At 37.1% G+C, this 20,944-nt stretch overlaps 1 protein-coding gene across 1 annotated transcript in view; it reads right to left on the bottom strand.

Annotated features, from left to right (window-relative positions):
* Positions 1 to 297: 297 nt before the first annotated feature.
* WDR35 (WD repeat domain 35) overlaps positions 298 to 20,944 on the bottom strand; it is a 41,961-nt gene continuing 21,314 nt past the window's right edge. The window contains exons 11-26 of the mRNA XM_031056453.1: positions 20,077 to 20,221; positions 18,729 to 18,798; positions 17,927 to 17,980; positions 15,990 to 16,099; positions 14,264 to 14,474; positions 13,616 to 13,696; positions 13,354 to 13,490; positions 10,900 to 11,103; positions 8,528 to 8,674; positions 7,261 to 7,393; positions 6,487 to 6,597; positions 4,875 to 5,039; positions 3,756 to 3,896; positions 2,825 to 2,981; positions 1,980 to 2,220; positions 298 to 1,028 (exon numbers count right to left, since the gene is read on the bottom strand). Of these exons, the coding sequence (XP_030912313.1) occupies positions 878 to 1,028; positions 1,980 to 2,220; positions 2,825 to 2,981; positions 3,756 to 3,896; positions 4,875 to 5,039; positions 6,487 to 6,597; positions 7,261 to 7,393; positions 8,528 to 8,674; positions 10,900 to 11,103; positions 13,354 to 13,490; positions 13,616 to 13,696; positions 14,264 to 14,474; positions 15,990 to 16,099; positions 17,927 to 17,980; positions 18,729 to 18,798; positions 20,077 to 20,221 (2,258 nt within the window). The 3' untranslated portion in view covers positions 298 to 877. The remainder of the gene's footprint in view (positions 1,029 to 1,979; positions 2,221 to 2,824; positions 2,982 to 3,755; positions 3,897 to 4,874; positions 5,040 to 6,486; positions 6,598 to 7,260; positions 7,394 to 8,527; positions 8,675 to 10,899; positions 11,104 to 13,353; positions 13,491 to 13,615; positions 13,697 to 14,263; positions 14,475 to 15,989; positions 16,100 to 17,926; positions 17,981 to 18,728; positions 18,799 to 20,076; positions 20,222 to 20,944) is intronic.

Here is a 20,944-nt window from a genome sequence, read left to right as displayed (position 1 = left end):
TTGTCAGACAGCCAGGTGCTGGCTGGCCCTGGGCACAGCTCACCCTGTGCTCAAGGTCCTGCAGCACTGCCAGAGCACAAACCAGCAGTAAGGTGGGACAGCAAGACATCGTTCCTTGGACCTTTGTGTGTCACAAGGGTGACACTTCAGCTCCTGAAATCTGTTCAACAGATGCAGGCTGCTCTCCCAAGCTACATGAAAAATGCCAGGTTCCAGGTTGCAAGTTCACAGAGGTTTCCTTAAGCTGTTGAAGGTGACATCACCCAAGCTCAGGAACCCAACTGACACACTGACTGCTGCGTGTTTTCAAGCCCTTTATTTTATGGTGGGTTTAAATACACTTAGTAGAAGAAACCAGCACTAATGTATGCTTATACTGGTGTCATCACTCTAGTAACTCTAAACAGTAGTACAAAAACATATATGGTAATATTATCAAAATTATTGTGACGTTATTTCAACTCAGGAATCACTTCCCTCAAAACACTCTGAATTCTGAGAAAACCCAGTAATTTCCTATGGAATTAGACAAAAAAATTGAGCCTGCTCAGAGTAGAACATATCATTATGAGCCTACATTCAATTCACATGGCTTTGAAACTAGGCTCAATCTACAATTCAAAAAGAATGCTTTTACCTTTTATCTTTTTTAAAAAGTGTAGCAAAAATGGAATGTATTTACATGGAAATTTCTTCAGCTAAATGGAAGCAATAAAGGTTTCTCTTGTGGGTTTTCTGTTTTGGTTTTGGGGTTTTTTTTTAATGTTTCTCTAATAGCAGCACTAACTGCTACAATACAGTACCTGAGTTGTAAAAGATAGTAACATTTTAGAGGCTGATCTTAGCAGTCATAAATGCAGCTACAGAGTCTTTATCCTCAGCTTACTGTGCTGTGGCACAGAGGACAGGCGTTATAATGGCCTGCTTCTTTGGCTGTCATGCAATGCTTACACACACTGCACATCCAGAATTGATACTCCAGGATAGGGGCTCCTGTTGCAACACATACAGGAAGTTTACCATCTCTTCTAAAAAAAAAAAAAAAAAAAAGAGTAAAGCTGAAAGAATAAAAATACCATGTGCCACTTGTTGATTAGAAGTTATTAGCTCATGTAACACTTCATTGTTCATGTAACCAAATATATAAATCTTCACACCAGAGAATGCCCATCCCCAGAACCATACAGTCAACAAATCAGGACTAGCAGATCCAAAAGATGGGGTGAAAAGAGGCAGTGAATGCCATATAAAAGTAAGGCCTGATTAGACACATGCACTGCTATTATACTCTGTCCTCTGATGTCTGAAGGGTCAACAGAATCACACCTGCTACTGAGATTCTGTACAGCTGCACAGTAGGATCAATCAAGACAGGTTAAAATCCTGTTTGCTAAAAGAAAATTGATTTAGAATTGATTTCCATATTTACAAGTTCCACGCTCTCAGCAGGACACGTCAAACACGTTGTGGGTACAGCCACTCCAAGGACTTACCCCTTAAATGTGCCCTTCATACTAATTTTAACTTCACATATTGCTCTTTTCACACCAAGTAGATTTAGGTAATTCACAAAACACTGGAGACCTCTTCGTTAATAATGGTTAAACAGTCCCTTGTTGATACTTTCAGCATTCCACCATGGAGATGCAAACAGTAACATTCTTTAATGTCACATGACACAGTCTCAAAGGTCCTAGAACTCCTGTGCTTTGTCTACCTGCATTTCAAATTAAGATAAAGTTACATCTTTGTGCCCAGATCCTCAAATGCAGTCAGTGTCTGTTTTCCCAAACAACACAGTGCTGTATTACCTTCCTCCAAACTGGCTAACTCCTGCCTCATTCTTGCCCAATATTTGGTTTTAGCAGCAAAGCACTTAATTAATTTGGTCACACACAAAACCTGCTAAAACCCAAAACACAGTGAACAGCAGAAAAAAGTGACAGTATTATTATAGTATCATATGAAAATAAACCTACCTCTCAAGAACATCCTCCAGAGCAGGTGTTTTGTTATACTTTGGTCTATATCTTGTGAGTATCTCTAGAGCAAGCTCTTCATACTGTTGCCTCTGCTCTGGCTTAAGCGTTTCCAAGGATTCTAATTTAACAAAGGCTTTTGAACAAGTATCAAATGATCTGTTTGCACATGCACAGAGTGCCAAAAGGGAATAGATTTCAACTGCAGGGATAATGTCTTCATAATCTCGCAAATGAAGAGCTAAAAAAATGAAAAATAAGAAATCCAAGGAAATTATTACGCATCTTCTTAGAAGTGCAAGCATCTGTATGAAATAGTTGCTGCTAGATAACAGTATTAATTCTAAAAATAGACAAAATGAACCACAGTCTTTTTATTGACATGACTGAAGCATTGGTCTAAAAAACAAATTAGCAGATTTCTCTTGGAAATTGGTGTCTTCTTGAAACACTTTATTTTGGTTGGTTGGTTGTAAAAATAGAAGGATTTTAAATCTTTATTACTTGGACAAAGTACAAGGTGCTATTTGTTTCTCTAATTCCCACAGATTTTTTGTGAAACTCTACAAGGAGGTCTGATGTAAATTCAGGTGTGCCTTATAATTTAGGCAGAGAAACAAAACAGTCAGCAGAACATCTACAGAGATTAACCAGTTTATCAGGTAATATTTGGAAAGATTTGCATTTTCTTCAGTGAAGTCCTTTCCAGGTATTGTTACTGCAGCCATATTCAATTCATTATATGGTTTTGGTTTAAATTCCATGGATTTATTAAGAACTGAAAAATGTGGCAGCTATAAATGAAGATATGTGCTGTTTTTACAGGGTTGAAAATTAATTCTTACCTGTTTTAAATGCTGCATCTACAGAACCTTTATAGAGCTGTTTTTGTGCAAGTATGAAGAAGTGGTAAGCCTCAGCTCCTCGCCAAGCATTGTCTGCAAAGCGATTCGTTGAAGAAAGAACATCTTCTTCCAGCAAACCAGCCAAAGCTGAAGCACTCTGAAAACAAACCAGTATCAAAAGTAATTTGTATAGGAAACAGATACAGCAGGAAATGGGGATATATGAAAAGAGCTTTTCTATACTTGGTGATTACACCACTGTCCGTGTTAAGTAGGCAAAATACGAACGGACCTACAGCGAGCATTGTCAGGCGTTCTGTACAGAGCACAGGCACAACATCTGGTGCAGATTTTCAAAGATAAATATCATATACGTGTGTATACAAATATATTTTGTGCACATCTGCAGACTGGTTCATAGTTTGGATTAATACTGCATTTCAACACCAGAGCTCTTAAAAATTTGCTTAAACAATTTCATTTGTGCATATGAAAATGAACGTGTAAGCAGAGAAAAAAAAATTCTTCCATTTGCTTCCCCTGTATCTGGAGCCATCTCCCTGCTGAATTAAAGGAAACATAGCTTAATCTAATCACAGATCACCCTTTGGGATCAATTCTTACTCCTAAATGACACAAGAGTCTTGCAGGAAGTTTCTTAGTATGGTTTTCATTGTTATAGTGAAAATATTAAGAAAACCATGTTAAACTTAGGAAGCAAAATATCTACTAATACATACGATTTAAATGTTTCAAAGTAATACCTAAAACAATATGTTTTCATGGGGGACTTGCTTGAAGGAAAGCTTTGTTCTTAGCAGCGAAAAGGGTTATTAAAAAAACATTATAGGCTCCCATGAAGATGGCTTGCTTTATTCTGACTAGCTAGCAGATACCAGAATTCAGAAAGGGGAAAAAAAAAAGACATTACCTCTGAACTTTTCTCTTTAACTTTTCCCCTTTGTGCATTTTGCATTTGTTCATGACACTGTTCCATAAGTAAGGCTGATAGCACATAAAGCTTTTTAACTCGCAAAGGCTTCGTCCTTTTCTTTGACTCTTCATCTGCAATCTTAAAAAAAAACAAAGGGATTTAATTCTCTTGGACAATTGCATGCTTGTACAAACCTAGGAAATCATGCCAAAAATGATTCTGCCTTTAAATGCAATAATTTAGACTGCAAACAGAACTATAAATGAAAATGTCAAAGTGAAGTATGCACATTATTTTATATTTATTTAGCTAACGTGTATACAAAGCCAGATTCTCAGGAAGGATAAATCAGTGTAACCATGTATAAGTCTAGTGATCTAGTATAAAAATAAACTTAAAAAATAGCAATTTTTAAACACATACATAGCTTTCAATAAGGTCTGATGGTTTTCCCAGAAAAGAAGAATAGCTTTTAAAAGTAACATATATTATATATATATATACTGCTATAAATATTTGCTGTAAAAATTACATATCAGTCCTACAAGACTTTAAGCTATGTAGAGAAATTTCTGCAGCCAAACCAAATCTAAGCAACATTTTTATCTTAAAAGCACACCACAGCTATTTCTAATTGAAGGAATTAATTGAAGAAATACCAAAATTTAACTTCTAGTTATTGACATTGCTGGTTTTGGGTTTTTTTTTAAAGGAGATAAAAGTAACTCCCATGACATCTAAAATAATGTGGACATTGCACCCCAGGCCAGTCTACTATACTCTTTCACTAGGCAATGCAGAGCATCAGGACCTTTCCTGAGATGCAGTTCATCTCCTACTGAAGTGAAAGCCTCAAACTAAATAAATAGATGACTTATGTCCCCAAAGTCTCCTCTCCACCAGCTACAGGGGACACCCAGGGTAACTATTACACACAGAGATATCTAAACTCTGGGAGTTCAGTTTATATTTGCAGTATCCTGTATGATGACATCTGCTTATTGCCTAGACATTATTAAAACTAAAATAACACCAAGGGAATAAAAGTAGCACAGAAATAGTAAGAGCTAGTCCAAAAACCCCAGTCATTCAACATAAAAATAAAACCTGCCATACCTTGAACATGAGCTTAGCAGCTTCAAAGAAATAATTTGCTTTACGATAGAGTTCTATAGCATCAAGGATTTTGTTCTTTTCCAGTAAATGACTTGCATATCTGGCTAACAAGGATCCGATCTCTTTCATATTGTGATTTTTGGCCAGCTCCACAGCTTTATTCCACTAGAAATTAAAGGAGACAATTATTAATCTCATTTTTTCAAATACACTCTCAGAACAAACCAATTATCCATGAACAGACTGCAGCATCTGTGTGCAATATTTCATCACCATTTTGAACCAGACTACTATAAATTAACATAAAAAGCAAGAGCATACAAATGCTTACATCATTGCCAATCATGTGATACTGCAGTACTGAAAAAAATGCTGGATTGATATTGGGGTACCCAAAACAGAGATTACTTTGGACCTTATTAGCATAAGAGATTTGATAACAGGATGCCTTGGCAAGAGCAAACAGAACTTTGAGAATTAAATCAAGATCGCAAGAAGATCAAATCAGATGGTTTTACCGGAAAAAAGAAAATTACATCAGACTTCTGCAAGCAAGAGATAGTTTAAGTTTAAAATCTGTAAGTTTGTTTATGTGATCTTTAACCCAATCATTGTAGTAAAACATTACTAGCCTTCCTAAAACAGTATATAAACATTTGTAGTCCACAATAAAATTGGATTCTTTGACGATCTCAAAATCTTCCCCATCTTTCTTCATCGCTGACAGACCTCTGTCCAAAACCACATATAAAACAGTTGCTTCTACTTTTATGAAAGCTATGCAAAATCCTTTCATTGTAGTTCGTAGCTGGACATGTGGATTTCAACCAAGTCTAAACCAGACTCTCAAAAGCATGTCTAAAAGAGGACCTAAGCCCAGAAGCTTAAAGCACAGAGTAGCACTTTACTTACTCTTCTATACACCTCATTTTGTCTGTGAATTTGCCTGATCTTCAGTGGTTTGGCTACTATGTTTGCCCCAGATGAAAAGTTTGGAGGACTGAGATCTTAACTGAATCTCACATCTAATAGCTCTTCAGATCCATAAACTAAGAAATTGTTCACAAAAAGCCAGCCCCAGGCAGTCCTGCCATTCCCATCCATCAAGTTCCTCATAGCCATCCTCAGTTTCTCCCTTATTTGTGTTGACACAGACATTTGCACAGGTTAAGTTATACCAGGAAACAGCTCTAGTTATAAACATGCAGATCTGTTTCCAGCTCAGCTTTTTCCAGCTACATCCTTATGCAGTCACAAATCCATTTGTATCTATACAAAGGAGTGGGATGTGGAAAATATCCAGAATGGACATTTATCTCTTCTCCAGTCTTGTCCCATTTCATTAGGAGGCAGCACAGCCTAGCTCCACAGAGGCTGCAAATGTCTGTATGCTGAGCATGCTGCCCACATACCCTGCATGTAGCTTTGCATGTAGCCCCTCCAGTGGTTTAATCTTAATCTCAGAGAAATGGTTTAAGGACTGAAGTATGAATTTTCCGGAAATTATGACAAACCATCTAACACTTAACATGGATTTGTATTCCACTGGACATTAGGATAGAAATCTCACTGTTAACCTGGTATTATTACCGGTTATCTCCTGCTGTTTTACCTGGTTGAGATGCACACAGGTATCCACGGCATCCTTTGGTCGATTACATTTCAGAAAGGCTGACACAGCTTGTTCACACATCCCCACTCTCACAAACATATAAGCTATATCCTGCAAAAAGCATCAGCACTGTATGAAATTCACTTCTGCATTTTTAGTACATTGTGCAGCAACAGCAGTGCTCCTGTTCGGTTAATTTAAGTCCAAGAGGGTGGGGAATGGGTTGTTTGCTTCATGGACCCTGTGAAGGCACCAGGCATTGTTGTAAATCTTTAGAACAGTGTGCTAGGCTCACCCACTGCTTCTGAATTCAAGAAAGCCATTACAATGAGGTTAAAAGAAAATGCTATGTCTTGATCTACTGGAAAAAGCATTAAAAGAGTATGTTTTGCATTTTTCAGGCATTTTGGATTAAGTCAACCACAGCATAGTTTTAAATTAGCTATTGTTCAGTAGGTAATTTCCTGCTACATATACAGACCTATACCCTGTACATCTATTTATCTTACACACCCTATCCCATCTACTTTCCCTCCTTTTAAAGTATTGTCAGTCGGGTCTTTCTGGGGAACTGGGACAATAAGGGAAAGGAAGAGTGATGGAGTGTGAAAATAACAGTAATACTAGAGATCAATACCACAGTAACACCATTGCATGCAAGTGAGTAGGACATATACTGCATTCATTCTCTTGTTCTTAACCCTCCCAAGATGGGAAATTTCAAATAAATAGTTGGGTATAAGACAATGAACAATAAAGGTGCTTTTTGCTTACAGGAAGCAATTTATGATTCTCTGGAAGTGAGTTGGCCAAATTCTCCAGTCCTTGGTAGTCTTCTAGCATGTAGTAACATTCAGCTAAACGTTCCTGATTTTGTCCGTGGACATAGTACTGTACAGCATTTAACCTAATAAGACAAAAAAAAGTGGTGGCTTCTGATGTATCAACTCAAGAGAAGTTTTCAATTCTGTAAGTCTTTTGCATTTGTAAATTTAAAATTACATTATTTAAAATAGGTAACTTTGCCTGAAAAACTTTCATAGCTAGAATTTCAGTGTTTTTCCAAAATGCACTAAAAATTTTAATTTTCACAGATTATATTAAAAGTGTAGCAACATTGATTTTCTCACTAGCATAAGATTAGGAAGTCAAAGAATTCTTAAAGCTGTATTCCCATGTCTGCAGAGATGAGGGCAGACAATGGACAACTTACAGCTAAACTTCCAGAAAAGGGCTTTACTGTTGTGATTCTTTATTTAAAAATGCAAACACCGAGACCTCCAAGACCATTCTCCAAAGTTACCTAAAGCTTCTAAAAGTCAACTTTCAAAATCTAATCTAATCACAAATTTCTAATCTAATCACAAGTTTTTCAGCTGCATTGTGACAATACAGTTTGGATAATGGCAATACATAGTGGAGCTGTGGAACTCTAAGACATGGGCTTAGAAGGCAACAACAAACGTTCATGAAAAAAAATTCCCTGCAAGTTATTAGCTAGGAAGACATTACCTGTGGCTCAGTAAGCACCTGACTGCAAAATGTGTTCTGGAGAAATACCATTACAGGTGTGCACTGCCCTTAAAATCTTCCTTGGGTGCCCAGTTTGGGCAACAGCTCAAGACAGATCCAGGTCAGAGAAGTCTGGACCTTCTCAAATATTTGTGTTTTGAAGCATTTTAGAAAATTCACTGATTGTTAGTAATTATGTACTACTTTTAATCCCTTTTGGGACATTCTATATCCAGCCTAATGTAACTTTATAGGTATTTCTCTTTTCTTCCCTTCCTTTGAAGCAGACAGACTTCTGGCAAAGCAGAGATTTCTATCACCTTCACCCTTTAGGTAGCTGATCAACAGCTCTCTGTTTATCATATCATGGAACCATACGGATAAGAGCAAAATCTCATTATTACAAAATTATCCAATGTATTGCATCCTGACTTTCCTTATATCTGTCCCTCCTCATAAATTAAGTCTTGTCATCAGTTTAATAATTTCCTCTCTAAGTTCCTTGCTACTGTGTCTCTACAGGCCATACCATTTCTGTCGGTCTGCAAAGTAGTCTCCGATGGCGTTGTGTGCCTGCTCCAGGAGGGCGTCGTCCGAGTCCCCCGAGCCCGACTTCAGCAGCTGCAGCACGCGGAACCAATCGCCCAGCTTGATCCGCAGCCCGATGGCAAGGTCTCTAAACAGGAAACAGCAGGGAAAAGTCAAACACAGCAAAAAAGATAACAAACATCTCGAGAAAAGCATCCAAAAGTGTTTTCACCTGCAATGCAGGTATCAGAGTGATCCCAGATAACTTGTTTACAATTTCAACACTACTCCATTAAAGCAAATACTCAGGAGAGGTCCCAGGTTATATCACATGTATGCATGTGGCATTCACATTCTCTGAAAAAATCCCTTCACCCAGGATTTTTCTGCTGGGAAGCTGAGAAGCCTCTGAGAAAAGGAAAACAATTCTTATCTCATTTGCTTCTCCTGTGTTTTGCTCATGTGGAATGTGTTTGGAAATTGTTTACCCAAAGGTGATTGCCTGATTGGATTCTGGTGTGCGTTGTTTTGATTCATTCGCCAATTGGGGCCAAGCTGTGTCAGGACTCTGGAAAGAGTCACGAGTTTTCATTATTATCTTTTGACCTTTCAGTAAGTATCCTTTCTGTATTCTTTAGTATAGTATAGTATTCTTTAATATTATATCATATCATATCATATAGTAATAAATTAGCCTTCTGAGAACATGGAGTCAGATGCATCATTCCTGCCTTTGTCGGGGCATCCCTGCAAATACAACAATATGTATTTCCTTATCAGCCGCACTCCTGTATGAGGAGTTAAATGAGTGAGACAGTTGGCCCGATGTTACTTCAGGTTCCCTCTTACTCTGTTCTGCATCTTTCACTGCTGACCCACTACAAGAGATGGCAGCAGCTGCAAAAGGCTAAAAGCAGAAGGAAGGTGAGGGGAAAGACCAAGAAGCAACAAATATGAATAATGGAGGCTAAAGCTGAGATGTAATAAAATGGATTTCAGAGACTTATTTTCCAGATTCAGGGTGGTTTTGGATAAAGGAGAAAGGACTCAGCAGTAGTTTTTCCTTTTTATTATTCATGCATACATATGACTCACTGTGTGTCTGTCTGGCATGTTTTTTCCACCAAATAGAATAATTCTATATTACCTCATATAAAAGTAATTCTGCAGGTGCATAGAAAATAAATGGCAGAGACCTATGCCCTTCTTTTAAAAATGCCCTCAACTTACAAGTAAATTAAGGAAGGCACGAGAAAGTCAATGCAGTCAGCTAAGTAAGAGCATCTATCTAAAAACATTAGAATTTTATTTGAAAAATAGATTTATTTCATTGTGATTTATGGTAGATCTTTATCAGGATTTTTCTAGTTGTGAAAGTTGAAACCAGTAAACAAAAAAGTAAGTTTTTGACTTCTGCAATTCTATGTCCAAACTTCTCTTCAGCCATGTGAAAATGAATATGCCATATCTAAAACTGGGTGTTGCAGTCTGACGGAAGTGCTGAGGAGGCAGCCCACATCCCCAAACCACCCAACTGCCAGCAACTAATTAATGACAAGCAAGGAAGTTTTCATTACCCGGCACTATTGGGCATCTCTCCCCAGCTCCTGCCTTCTCTCTGCCCTGCCACCCCCTTACTTTCATTCTTACAGCATGAAATAATAACTATTTTTTCCTCCATCATTCCCTACTGTTTTTCATGGCTCCATTAATCAAAGCTTAAAAATTTCTCATGTGCATAAGTGATTCATGTTTCTCCATATTTGACCACCATCTACAGGCTACACTGCACAACTGCTGATACTGATTTCTCATTATCCTTTTTCAGTAGAGACAATGCTCTGGCTAATTATTTAATGTTATTTTATATTCCCAGCAATACTAAAATTTTGCTTTGTTTGTTTTCATTCCTGAGCAAAAATGACACTGATTGGTTTCAATGTTTCACAGTTTCATCCAGAGTCTGTCTCTCCAAAGATTACAGTTCATTAAAAACTCTGTTGTTTGTATATGTAATTGAGAAGAATGTGTACTTGGCTACTAGCACAGAGCAACACCACATAAATTAAACATTATTTAAGATTGTTTGTATTGTTGGAATCCCAGTTGAAATACCGACAAAATACTTGTGAAAAAAACATCTATAAAACACAGCACTACCTAGAGCAGCCAAGGTTTTGTAAACAGTTTGGAATGCACTGGTTTACATACAGAACTGGTTATCTATGGATAAACCAAAATTCCCTCCATCTGATCCTTTTATGTTTTTGCAGAAACTGGTAAAGACTCTCCAGAGAAAACAGCCATTCCTGATTAAGGAATGCTTTTTTTCCCCCAGACTTTTCTACTGCTGAGATGTTTACATGCAATTACCTTCTGTCCATATCCAGATACATTCTTTCAGCTTCTTCAAATCTGCTAAAATAGGCTGCCACTTCTGCTTGCTTCATGGACTCGCTCTGCAGATTGCCCAGGCGCTTCACAAACTTAATGCCTTGATAATCTTTGCAACGCACAAAAGCTTGTTCAGCCATCTGCAGATCCAGCTTCTGAAGAGCAGCTTCAGCCAGGAGTCGCCTGTGTGAAAAACAAACATAGCAGATGGAAGAGCAGCCATAGAGTAAATTAAATGACGGTATATTTAACTAGTAATTATTTAAAGAAGACATACAAGTTGTTGCAATTTATTGTTTAATAGCTAATCTTAATACAGTCGTTTGTTTATTCCTAAAACATTCTGTGATCTGCCTGGTACTTGGTCAGGGAGAGATGTTCAAATAATTACTAATATTCTTTATTTCAGCTGTTCAGAGGGACACTGGCTTGGGAGGAATGGGCAAAATTTGACTGTTACACTTACGTGAAATGTGTTGCTGGTCTCAGTGCAGTTCCATTTATTTATTTCTCCCTGTGCATTTGTGGAAACTTTAAGCCTTGATGGCAGCCTCAATCTAAGTGCCTCCAGCTCCATTGGCCACGACAAATAAATTATCCTTCTGATCCATCTGGATGTTCCTGGTCCTGTTAGGACAGCAGCTTGGGACAGCAGGGAAAACCTTTGGGGAGCTTTATGATTGGTACTGCCCTATTGGTTAACTCGGCAAATAGGGAATTCAGGCCAACCTGTGTGCATCAGGTGTTTGCATGAGCTCTAGAATTTTCTGCAAAAGTAAGGCTATTTAAAATTTAGACTGGCTGAATTGACATTGTGAAACAAACTCAGTGCAGTGAGGCACTGACAAAACCACTAATATTATTGCTGTATTCAGTGCCCCAAGCCATGCTTAGGCAGTCTCAGCTGTGTATCTCTCAATCAATTTGAGAAGGTTGGTATCACTTAAACTCAAGTGCTCATCACTGACATCAAAGAAACCAATTGATCTACACTTCACCCTGTTTGTTGCATTCTAGAAGCCAGGTCACTGTTTTGTTCTGATCTGGAATATATTGGCTTTATATCCAGCACTTCTAATGAATCTCTTCATAAAATATGTGACGTGTTTTCTCCCATAGTAAAATAAAATTCATGGCAATTCCAGAGCAAAGTGAACAGAATTTGACCTATTTTGTGATTTTATGATATAGAACTTTTACTGAGACACAGACTTGCAGAACTAATAGTAATTTTTTATTAAGTGAACAGACAGGACTAGCAAAAAACCACATGAACAATTTGAAAGCTCCAAAAATCTTCAGCTAGTTCAAGACATTTGTAAAAACGAAGACTTGAAACACTAACATTTCACCCTATGCACTCAAGCTAATAAAATTATAGTATTACAGAAACTTTCAATATATAACTAGCAAATCCTGTTATTCAAAATTAACATTCTGGAGACAAAGGAACAACTAGATAGAAAAGAATGGTTTTTGGGACAAACTTTTAAACCAAGGTGTCTTGTCCAGTCTTTCATCAACTCTAAATTAATCTCTGAACCATCACAACTAACAGTGAACTCTCCAACCCCCTTGATGCAAGCTAAGCATCCAATGCTGCAAGAGACCATTAGCTTCAAAACAGAGCCAAAATTACTAAAGAAAGGCACAAGTAAGTAAACAATCTCCAGACAGTTAAGGAGGATTGGTCTCCTTCACCAAGGAACTTGTCAATGAAGTTTTAGGTTCTGCACTGCCTCTTCATAAAATTATCAGTAGAGGCCTTTACTCTTCCAGCCCTTACAAGTTGGGATATTAAACAGATTTCAAGCACTCCTGTTTTCACAGGTTTACTCTCACTGTTTAGTCTGCAGGTTTTTCAACTTTAGTAGTTTAATAGCTGAACCATGTTTAATTTAATCATGCCACTATCTCCATTTCTCAGATTACTTCTGAGATGCTGCATGGAAACACAGCACACCCAGCCCTTCTTTCTGTCCTTCAAGGCCTGTCCAAATGCTACAAGGTTGTTCAAACAGCTCTAACCCTACTATCAGTCTGATGTGCTCCCTTTACCAGGTTTTAAACTCTTTAATGTTCAATATATAAATTTGACTTGTAATTTAACCAACTCGGTTAACTTGCTGTTAGCTTTTCATTTCCTTTAGATTCCCTCCAAGACACAAGGAACACTGTGTTTTGGGGCCCACATAGCACAGAGCAAAAAGATGTCCTGAGCCTACACTCTATACGCACTATCATGATACAGCACATGCCTGACATTCTAGGTACTCCAACATTCATTAAATCTTAAATGATTGTGTGTAAAACATATACTGCTTTTGCTGGTTTTAATTTGAGGGTTTTTATTTTCATACTGGATCTCTCTGAACAGGAAAAGAATAGAAAAGTAGACAAATTTAAACAAATTTGGCTAATAGGAGATTTTACCAAAGTCTGGGATGTGGATTGTCTTCTATGAATTGGGAAGATTCCTCAATGCCAACTTTTTCAATCAATGCTCGACTGTCTCGTAATGACCGAATCTCGAAATTGATGATGTAATCTTTGTTAGGATGTTCAGGATTCTAATATAATGGATAAAGAAACATATTTTTATTCCTGGTGACTTTTATTCTCACCCAACAGAACAGATATCTATCATTAAGAAAGACACCGACTTCTCCTACAAAATAAAATTAGTTATACTGACCTTTAATATTTCATCCAGAAGAACAGACTTGATTTCTAAATCTTCAAAGTTGCAAATATATCCAGATGTTTGTATAGGTTCCTGAAAGTTAAATAAATTATAAAGGAATGAACTTGTATTCTGTCTGACTAAATATTTAGATACATTCTTCTCCAAACTAGGATATACTTGCACTTCCAACAAGAAACAAATACTATAATCATTAACATTATTGACAATTCTGTAAATACAGACATCATTAAAAATCCTCATGTTTTCTGCAACTAAATTATGACAAAGATATAGAATAACACCTGCCAATATTTAGAGTCAACTGAACTGTTTTACAAGTATCTCTACTAAAACTGCATTTATGTATTCCAAAGCATACAAAAAAATACACCCCTGAAAATCTCATACATTTAAGAAAAATATGATACCATTTTTATGTTTCTAGGACTGACCATTCATTCTACCTATATGGTCCAAAACAACATTCCCACGTGAGAGTTGATAAGATTTTGAGGTTTATATAACCTGAAGCAAGTTTATATAAACAAACACTTGCAGAACTGAGCGGTAAGCACAAGAATAATACTACTCAAGAAAGAGCCATTAACTTAAGAGAGAATTTTTTTAAATGAGTAGTTTAAGTATGTTGATATCTACCTCTGGATCCAAGTTTCTGAAGACATACATTCTTGTTTTCTCCATCATTGCAAACAGGTCCGGGTTGTCCTTGGCCCATTTCATGTCCCAGACGTCCTTGCGCTCCAGCCTGAGCTGCCCGCCTGCCTCCGGCTGCCCCGTGCTGTCGGTGGCCCGCGCCTCCAGCTCCACGAAAGTCAGAACCCCTGACAGGTCAATGATAGCAAGGCGACTACAGAAAAGCACACAGAGAAACAAGGCAGCTAAATGACACTGCTCAAGGCTGTGAATCTGAAATAGTTCTCTAACCTGGCACAGTATAATTCTGTAGATTCCGTGAGATGCTGTCATGTGCCAGAACCAGCACAGATCCATGTGGTTTTCATGTATCAGCACAGCAGAAACCAAACACATGGAAAGATGTTCTTCATCTGCTCACACAGGATCTGGCCCTGCAAATGTTCTGAAATATGCCCATTTTTATATCCAGCATTTTGAAGATACATCGGATACCAGGTTGAATAAATTACAGGTCTGTCGCTTGCCAAACTTTTTTTGACAAAGACTCAAATTAACAACTGAATAGGATGGGTTTTCCTTATTTACTAGGAGTCAATGAAGCAGATTATTAAATTAAAAAGTCAGTGTGGTGAAGCAGACTGTTAATTCCTAAAATGTGATTTCTTGCATTTTTACAAAGAGTATTCTTCACATTTTTTCAAAAACAATGTTAAGTATAATCCAATTAATATTTGAAATCTTTTAAATATGGGAAAAATACAATTTCTAAAAGGCTACATTTGAAAATTTACAGTTGCATAGGTCTTCAGTGAATCATAGTAACCTATATTTACTGCAAGGCCATTTTAAAAGTATTTCTAAATATTGATAGGTAGACAGCCTTAATTCCTATTAAAATTTTAAACACAATTTAGAAAATTAACCTCAAAATGCTTATGGATCTGAGCTTATTTCCCTAGAACAAAATCATTTAGCAAGAAAACAACTCTGATTCAAAACAAAATGAATATGGCTCTGACTAGATCAGGCTGCCTTTTAACCAAAGCAATCTGTTTTTGGGCTATACCTGAAGAGGCAAGAGATCTCTACACATGCATTATGAATTTTGTTTGAAATTATGAAGTTATTTTGAAGTTATTAAAATTGCCTTGCAAATTCTTGTGTATTTTTGCCTTTTCTGCCAATGCTCTCATGCACTCTCTTGCAAAAAAAAGCTGTTGAGTAGAAGGCAACTTCAGTATTAGCACAGATGAAGCTCAGGAGAACCAGACTTACTAGAAACATCACCACTAGTTATAGCCTGTAACAATGGACAATTAAATGGGAGGAACAAAGTTTGCAGGCTTTAGAAGGACACAGAAAGAAGTCATAGATATGAAAATTCAGGTTATGATATAATTTTATCTATTTGTGTCATGATCAAAGAAAGTTTAGGTTTGGTTCATCTAATAAAACAAAGGTATTTTCATGTACACAGGGTGTAAAACATAGGAGACCTTTACTAACAGTCTCTCAGAACAATAACTGTCCAGATGGAAATAATTAGTAATAAATAAATGGTTAAACAACCATTAAGGACAACTAAAATTAATAAATTGTTTATACCAAATTAAAATGAGTACATAATGATTATAGAATTATTGGTTTCACAGAATTAGTATTTTCAGAAATTTTAGTGCTTCACTTTGAAATTAGATATCTGTGTTAGAAAGAGGTCTGTGGTTACCTGGAGTTGCAGTTCAAAGACAGCTGATAGGCACGACGGTCCAGGGAATAGCTCTGCACCACAGCCACGCTAGGGAGGCTGTACCTCTGAATAGTGCCAGATTCTCTTGCCTAGAGGAAAGCAATGCTGCCTTAGTGAGAGAATTTCTCCATCAGTAAACCCTTTAAAATGCTCTTCTTTATATGCTGGTTTAGACAAAAGAGCTTTGGGATAAGTGACAGGGCATGAGTGAAAAGAGAGAATCATCACCTTAAAAGTTCTGAATTCTGGTATTTGAACAAGATACTGTAAAATGCTACAATTGACAAATCTGCTTAAATTAGGGATGTTAAAACAAACAGTTACAGTCCACATCCAGCACACAGAATTTCAGGAGCCATGACCCTCCAGACAGGGTCTACATAATAAAACAGGAGAAGTGTGAAAAGATTTTTGTCCCACACTGGTAAATCCCCTCAAAGAGTTCCATAAAGCAGCACCAGCCGAGGTCTGAAAGCAGGATAGCTCTGCTCATGTGGGGCTGTCTCCATACCAACAAGTCTCACCAGTTACTGCAAAACCAGAGCTAGATTTAAAAGGAAATGCTATAAAATATACTGGTTATTCACAGCCTTGAGTAACAGGAAAGAAATCTAAGTACCAGTGTGGTTTATCTTTATTTTGCTGAATGAAACACCAACTCCCTGTGTCAAGATACCATCAGGCCATCAGGGTAAAAGGGGTGACATCCCTGAAATGAAATGATCACTGCCAGTATTTTCTCATGGTGTTTCTGTAAAATGAATAACGTATCCAGCTTGGTTTGCCTACTGTTAAACTCTTATGTTGGAAATGAGTCAACACTAAATTTCAAAGGAGTGAAAACTTTATTCCTTGTTTTCCTTCTTTCCCCAAAGCTGTCCCTAACATCCTCAGTATAAATTACCATTTTTGACTTTTTCACGTATGTATACCCTATAGACTAAAAAGGAGATTAGTTCAGAAGTATTAGAAAATTGAACCACTATCATTTGCATTCAGCTTCAGCACATTTATCCAGATCTAGTCTTAAAGGCATTTCCTCTCATTCCTTTCCTTTTTTAAAAAAAGTCACAGATTAATTATTTTCAGAAGTTCATTTTCATATTCTTCAAGCAGCAACAATCCCATAGTCACCTATTAACCATCACACTTCTTTTGTTCATACTTTCTCCATGACCTTCTGATTTTGTAAAATCCAGTCAAAGGATAAAACAAAAAAACAAACAAAAATCCACACTAGAATCAGAACATGACAAAACAAGATCTTTCCTGGAAGGTGGATAACAGGAAGAAACACTGCTCTTTCTCTCTCTTTGTTCTGTTCAGTTAGCTTGCTTTAAAGCCCACATATGAGTTTGTTCATCTAATGAGATCACTTTCCAGCTTAGAACAAAAAAATGCACCAGCTCTTTGGCATGATTCAATACCTCACACAACTGTATAATCCATAAGTATTCATCTGTATCTAGTGCAATGTCATGCATTATACCATTCATATGTAAACAGACAAACTTTGTAAATCTCTTCTCAAATACTGTCTCAAGGAGACTATGTAAACAGACAAACTTTGTAAATCTTTGTCTGTCTCAAATACTGTCTCAAAGAGATTTCTCAGGACTCAGATTACAGAATTAAGTCCTGATCTAGACTTTCTAAAATCCTATGTGTAAGTATTAACTCAGGCAACTACTCTGTAATTAAATTGCAAGTACTTAGTGAATTAGCCCTCCTAAAGAAAGAATCCAAGTTAACAGAAGAAACCATTAATCTTTGAAGAAGAGGAAAGAGATTTTGTCTGTGTAAATTCTAAATTCTGAAATGCTTTGAAATTATGACTGCTTATGAACATAGCACTCTTGTGCTTATACCTACAAGCACAAGAGGCAATTAGGAGTTCTGTTAATCATGTAGCTTACCACAAGTAGTATCTTATCAGATGCTGTTATTGCACAAATTGGATCTCTTGTTCCCTGAAAGTAAACAAGTGATATCAGTATCAGTTTTACTGCAAAGGTAAGCATGCCCTGCTACAGAAAGAAGGTTACTTAAATAAACAAGAGTGTTGCTAAGTATCCACATGAAAAGAGGCTATCCAACCTTGTCAGCATACAGTCTGTGGATAGTTTGTAGATGGTATCAGTAGCCTTTGCTATGGCAATCATAACAATAATATTAACAGTTTCCTTTCTTTTCCTGCCCCTCCCTCCAGAAAAATAAGAAATCCAAAATGTAACACGTCTTTAACAGAAAACACAAGAAAGCAACAATCCCTGGCTTGTGAGGGCTGTTAAGTAATTAATTTCAGGTACATTAGTAGGGACAGACAGCACTTGCACACACACATCAAGTGAAAATGGTCAAAAATACTAGAAAAGATCATAAAGGTTATTGAGTTTCAACAAAGTTATATTTTGTTGAAGTAAGGGAGCTGCTTCTGACCAGGAAGACAGCAGATGTCTATATACTGTACACACTCAGCATATACTTTTTCCATGTTCTCTATAGTTTGCTATATATTTCCAGTAATACATAATGACACAGTAAGAGCACCAACCAGAGGGAAGAAACATAACACATAAAAAAAGGTAGAAGTAAAAGAAATTTTAAGTACAACCACTTCTACTAATGAAAACTATGAAAATAAATAAATCAACACTAATTACTGCTCTTTCAAGCTACCAGTGACACCACAATAAACTAGTTCATAACATCACTCACTTCAAAAGCTTTGCTGTAATCAAGGTGACCTTCTCCAGACCCTGAAAATGTGTCATCAATATGATAGATCCTGTAAAGAAGGAAAGTTAGAAGAAAAAGTGAGTCCAAAGAAAGGATCAACTCTGGTAGCACTAGTATGTTCCATCCTTGGAGAAGAAACCATTGGAATTGGAGAAGAGAATAAAAGCTATGCCTGTTCTTATGTTCAAAAGCATCCCCTTTGATAAAGCTGCTTTATATTGATATACAGATATGGCAGTTGCTTTCACTTTCACAGCCCCTGATAGTCTATTCCCTATGAAGTGTAAACTTTCATCCTGTAACATTAAGTTTCTGCTGTTACAGTTAAGTGCCCTGCTGAAAACCGTCAACCGCTCAGTTGTCCTTTTCAAATATGCACTTCCATATTTCCCCCGGCTCTTCTCCATAATTATGAAGCACTTCACCTTCACATCCACAAAAACTTATGTATTACTGTACTCTTCAACACTTATAACTTCTCTTTTGCCTTAAAAAGTAGCATTAGGAAAGATTTTAGAATGTTAAATCTTCATTAATGCTGAATTACAAGTATCTACATTTTTCGATATTTTTATCAATTTATAATCTTGTCTAAGGCTAGGACATCCAAGTCCTACAACAATCTAAGTTATTATATCATGTACAAATAATTACTCATTATTAGGGATATATGGCGACAGGAAATGGTAGGTTTATAGAAAGATGATATAGTGTAGAGATTATATGGAAGAACACACAAAATAACTAAAAAGAAAACCATAACAAAGTTGCAAGCTTTGTGGAGGTGACAGAAAAGTTAATGCCACAAATGAGCACCTGGGAAAGAAATATTTTGGAAGCAAAACGATGTTGACTTTGGCTTGTTTAGTTTGAGAGGATAAAAGTCCATACAGGATTAGTTGTCAAAGCCACAACCAGACACAAGTGTATTAGAGAAGAGCCAGCTGGACAGACTAAGTTCTTACAGGCAATGACAGATGAGAAGCAGTTAAAGTTATCAGAGGGAATGGAGCTGCCTGGAAACTAAGAGCATGGAGGGGAAACCAGAGAGGGGTAAAAAGGCATCAAGACACACAGCTCCATAAGGGAAAACATGCAGCAAGCAAATGGAGACACTGAACAAAAACTAATCCGAAAATGTCTGAGGGATGTGGATAACAAACACATAGTTGTTATACATAGTTGTATATCATCTTACAGGCCTGAAAGTCAATAAACCTGACCAGAAAAATGAGAGGACAAGGGTTTGCATTTTAGACATGGCAGAATCCACCTTATCAATGACACCAGAGCAGAGGAAGAAAAATTACAAAGCCTGAAGACAAACCTTTCCCTGCCTTCTTTCCTGGTCCGTGTCAGCTGATTGATTTCCATGGCTGTGAGCTTCTTGGCCACCCGGTACTGCCAGACGTAAAACGCTACTTTGGAAGCAGCGATCACATGAGTTCTGGTCATTGTGACAAAAAATGGCTCTGTTACAAAACCCAAAGAGTTGCAAAATTAGAGCAGCAAGCATTGGAGTAGATGCTGACTTGTACATTTTTTCCAAGATGGATGAAAACATACACCCAATACATTAAATGCAAAAAACAACGGCCAAAAAATCTGCCCACACACAACCTAACAGCAGCTTTCATTAGCTGGAGGCAAATTTCACAGGGGCCTTGTGGACTTGTCCAGAAGAGCAGAGAACTTCTTTACAAGTTCTGTCTTTACCATTAACACTTTCCTCTCCCTGCTATTTCAGCAAATCTTCATGCGCTGACGCAGAAAACAGCAAATACACATAGACAAACTAGGGTGTAGTTACTGCTGAGGAGGACAACGGGAGAGGACCAGCAGTTAATGACCAGCTCAGGAGCATCTTGAATCTCCTTAACAAGATCTATTAAATACTTCCATATCTGACATAATTAAGGCTATTCAAAAGTTGACAATCTAGAAGAGATTCTTTTTCTTAAAAACCATTCATAAATTTTAAGTTAGACAAGACCTAGAAATGCTGTTTATACCTTAGTTAATAGTTGGGCCAAATATAAACTCTTTATCTGAATGGCAACAAATTAAATACTTAGCTGACTCAGTCTTATTTTAATATAGCAAAAAAATCACAGTGTAGGAATGCAGGACATTTTCTTTACCTCAGCTCTAAGCCCACTTAGAATATGTGCACAAATTGAGTATCTCATTCCTGC

Source organism: Geospiza fortis, unplaced genomic scaffold, assembly GCF_000277835.1.
Source record: "Geospiza fortis unplaced genomic scaffold, GeoFor_1.0 scaffold81, whole genome shotgun sequence".
NCBI classification, from domain to species: Eukaryota; Metazoa; Chordata; class Aves; order Passeriformes; family Thraupidae; genus Geospiza; species Geospiza fortis.
This window is presented reverse-complemented; position numbering and strand designations above follow the sequence as displayed.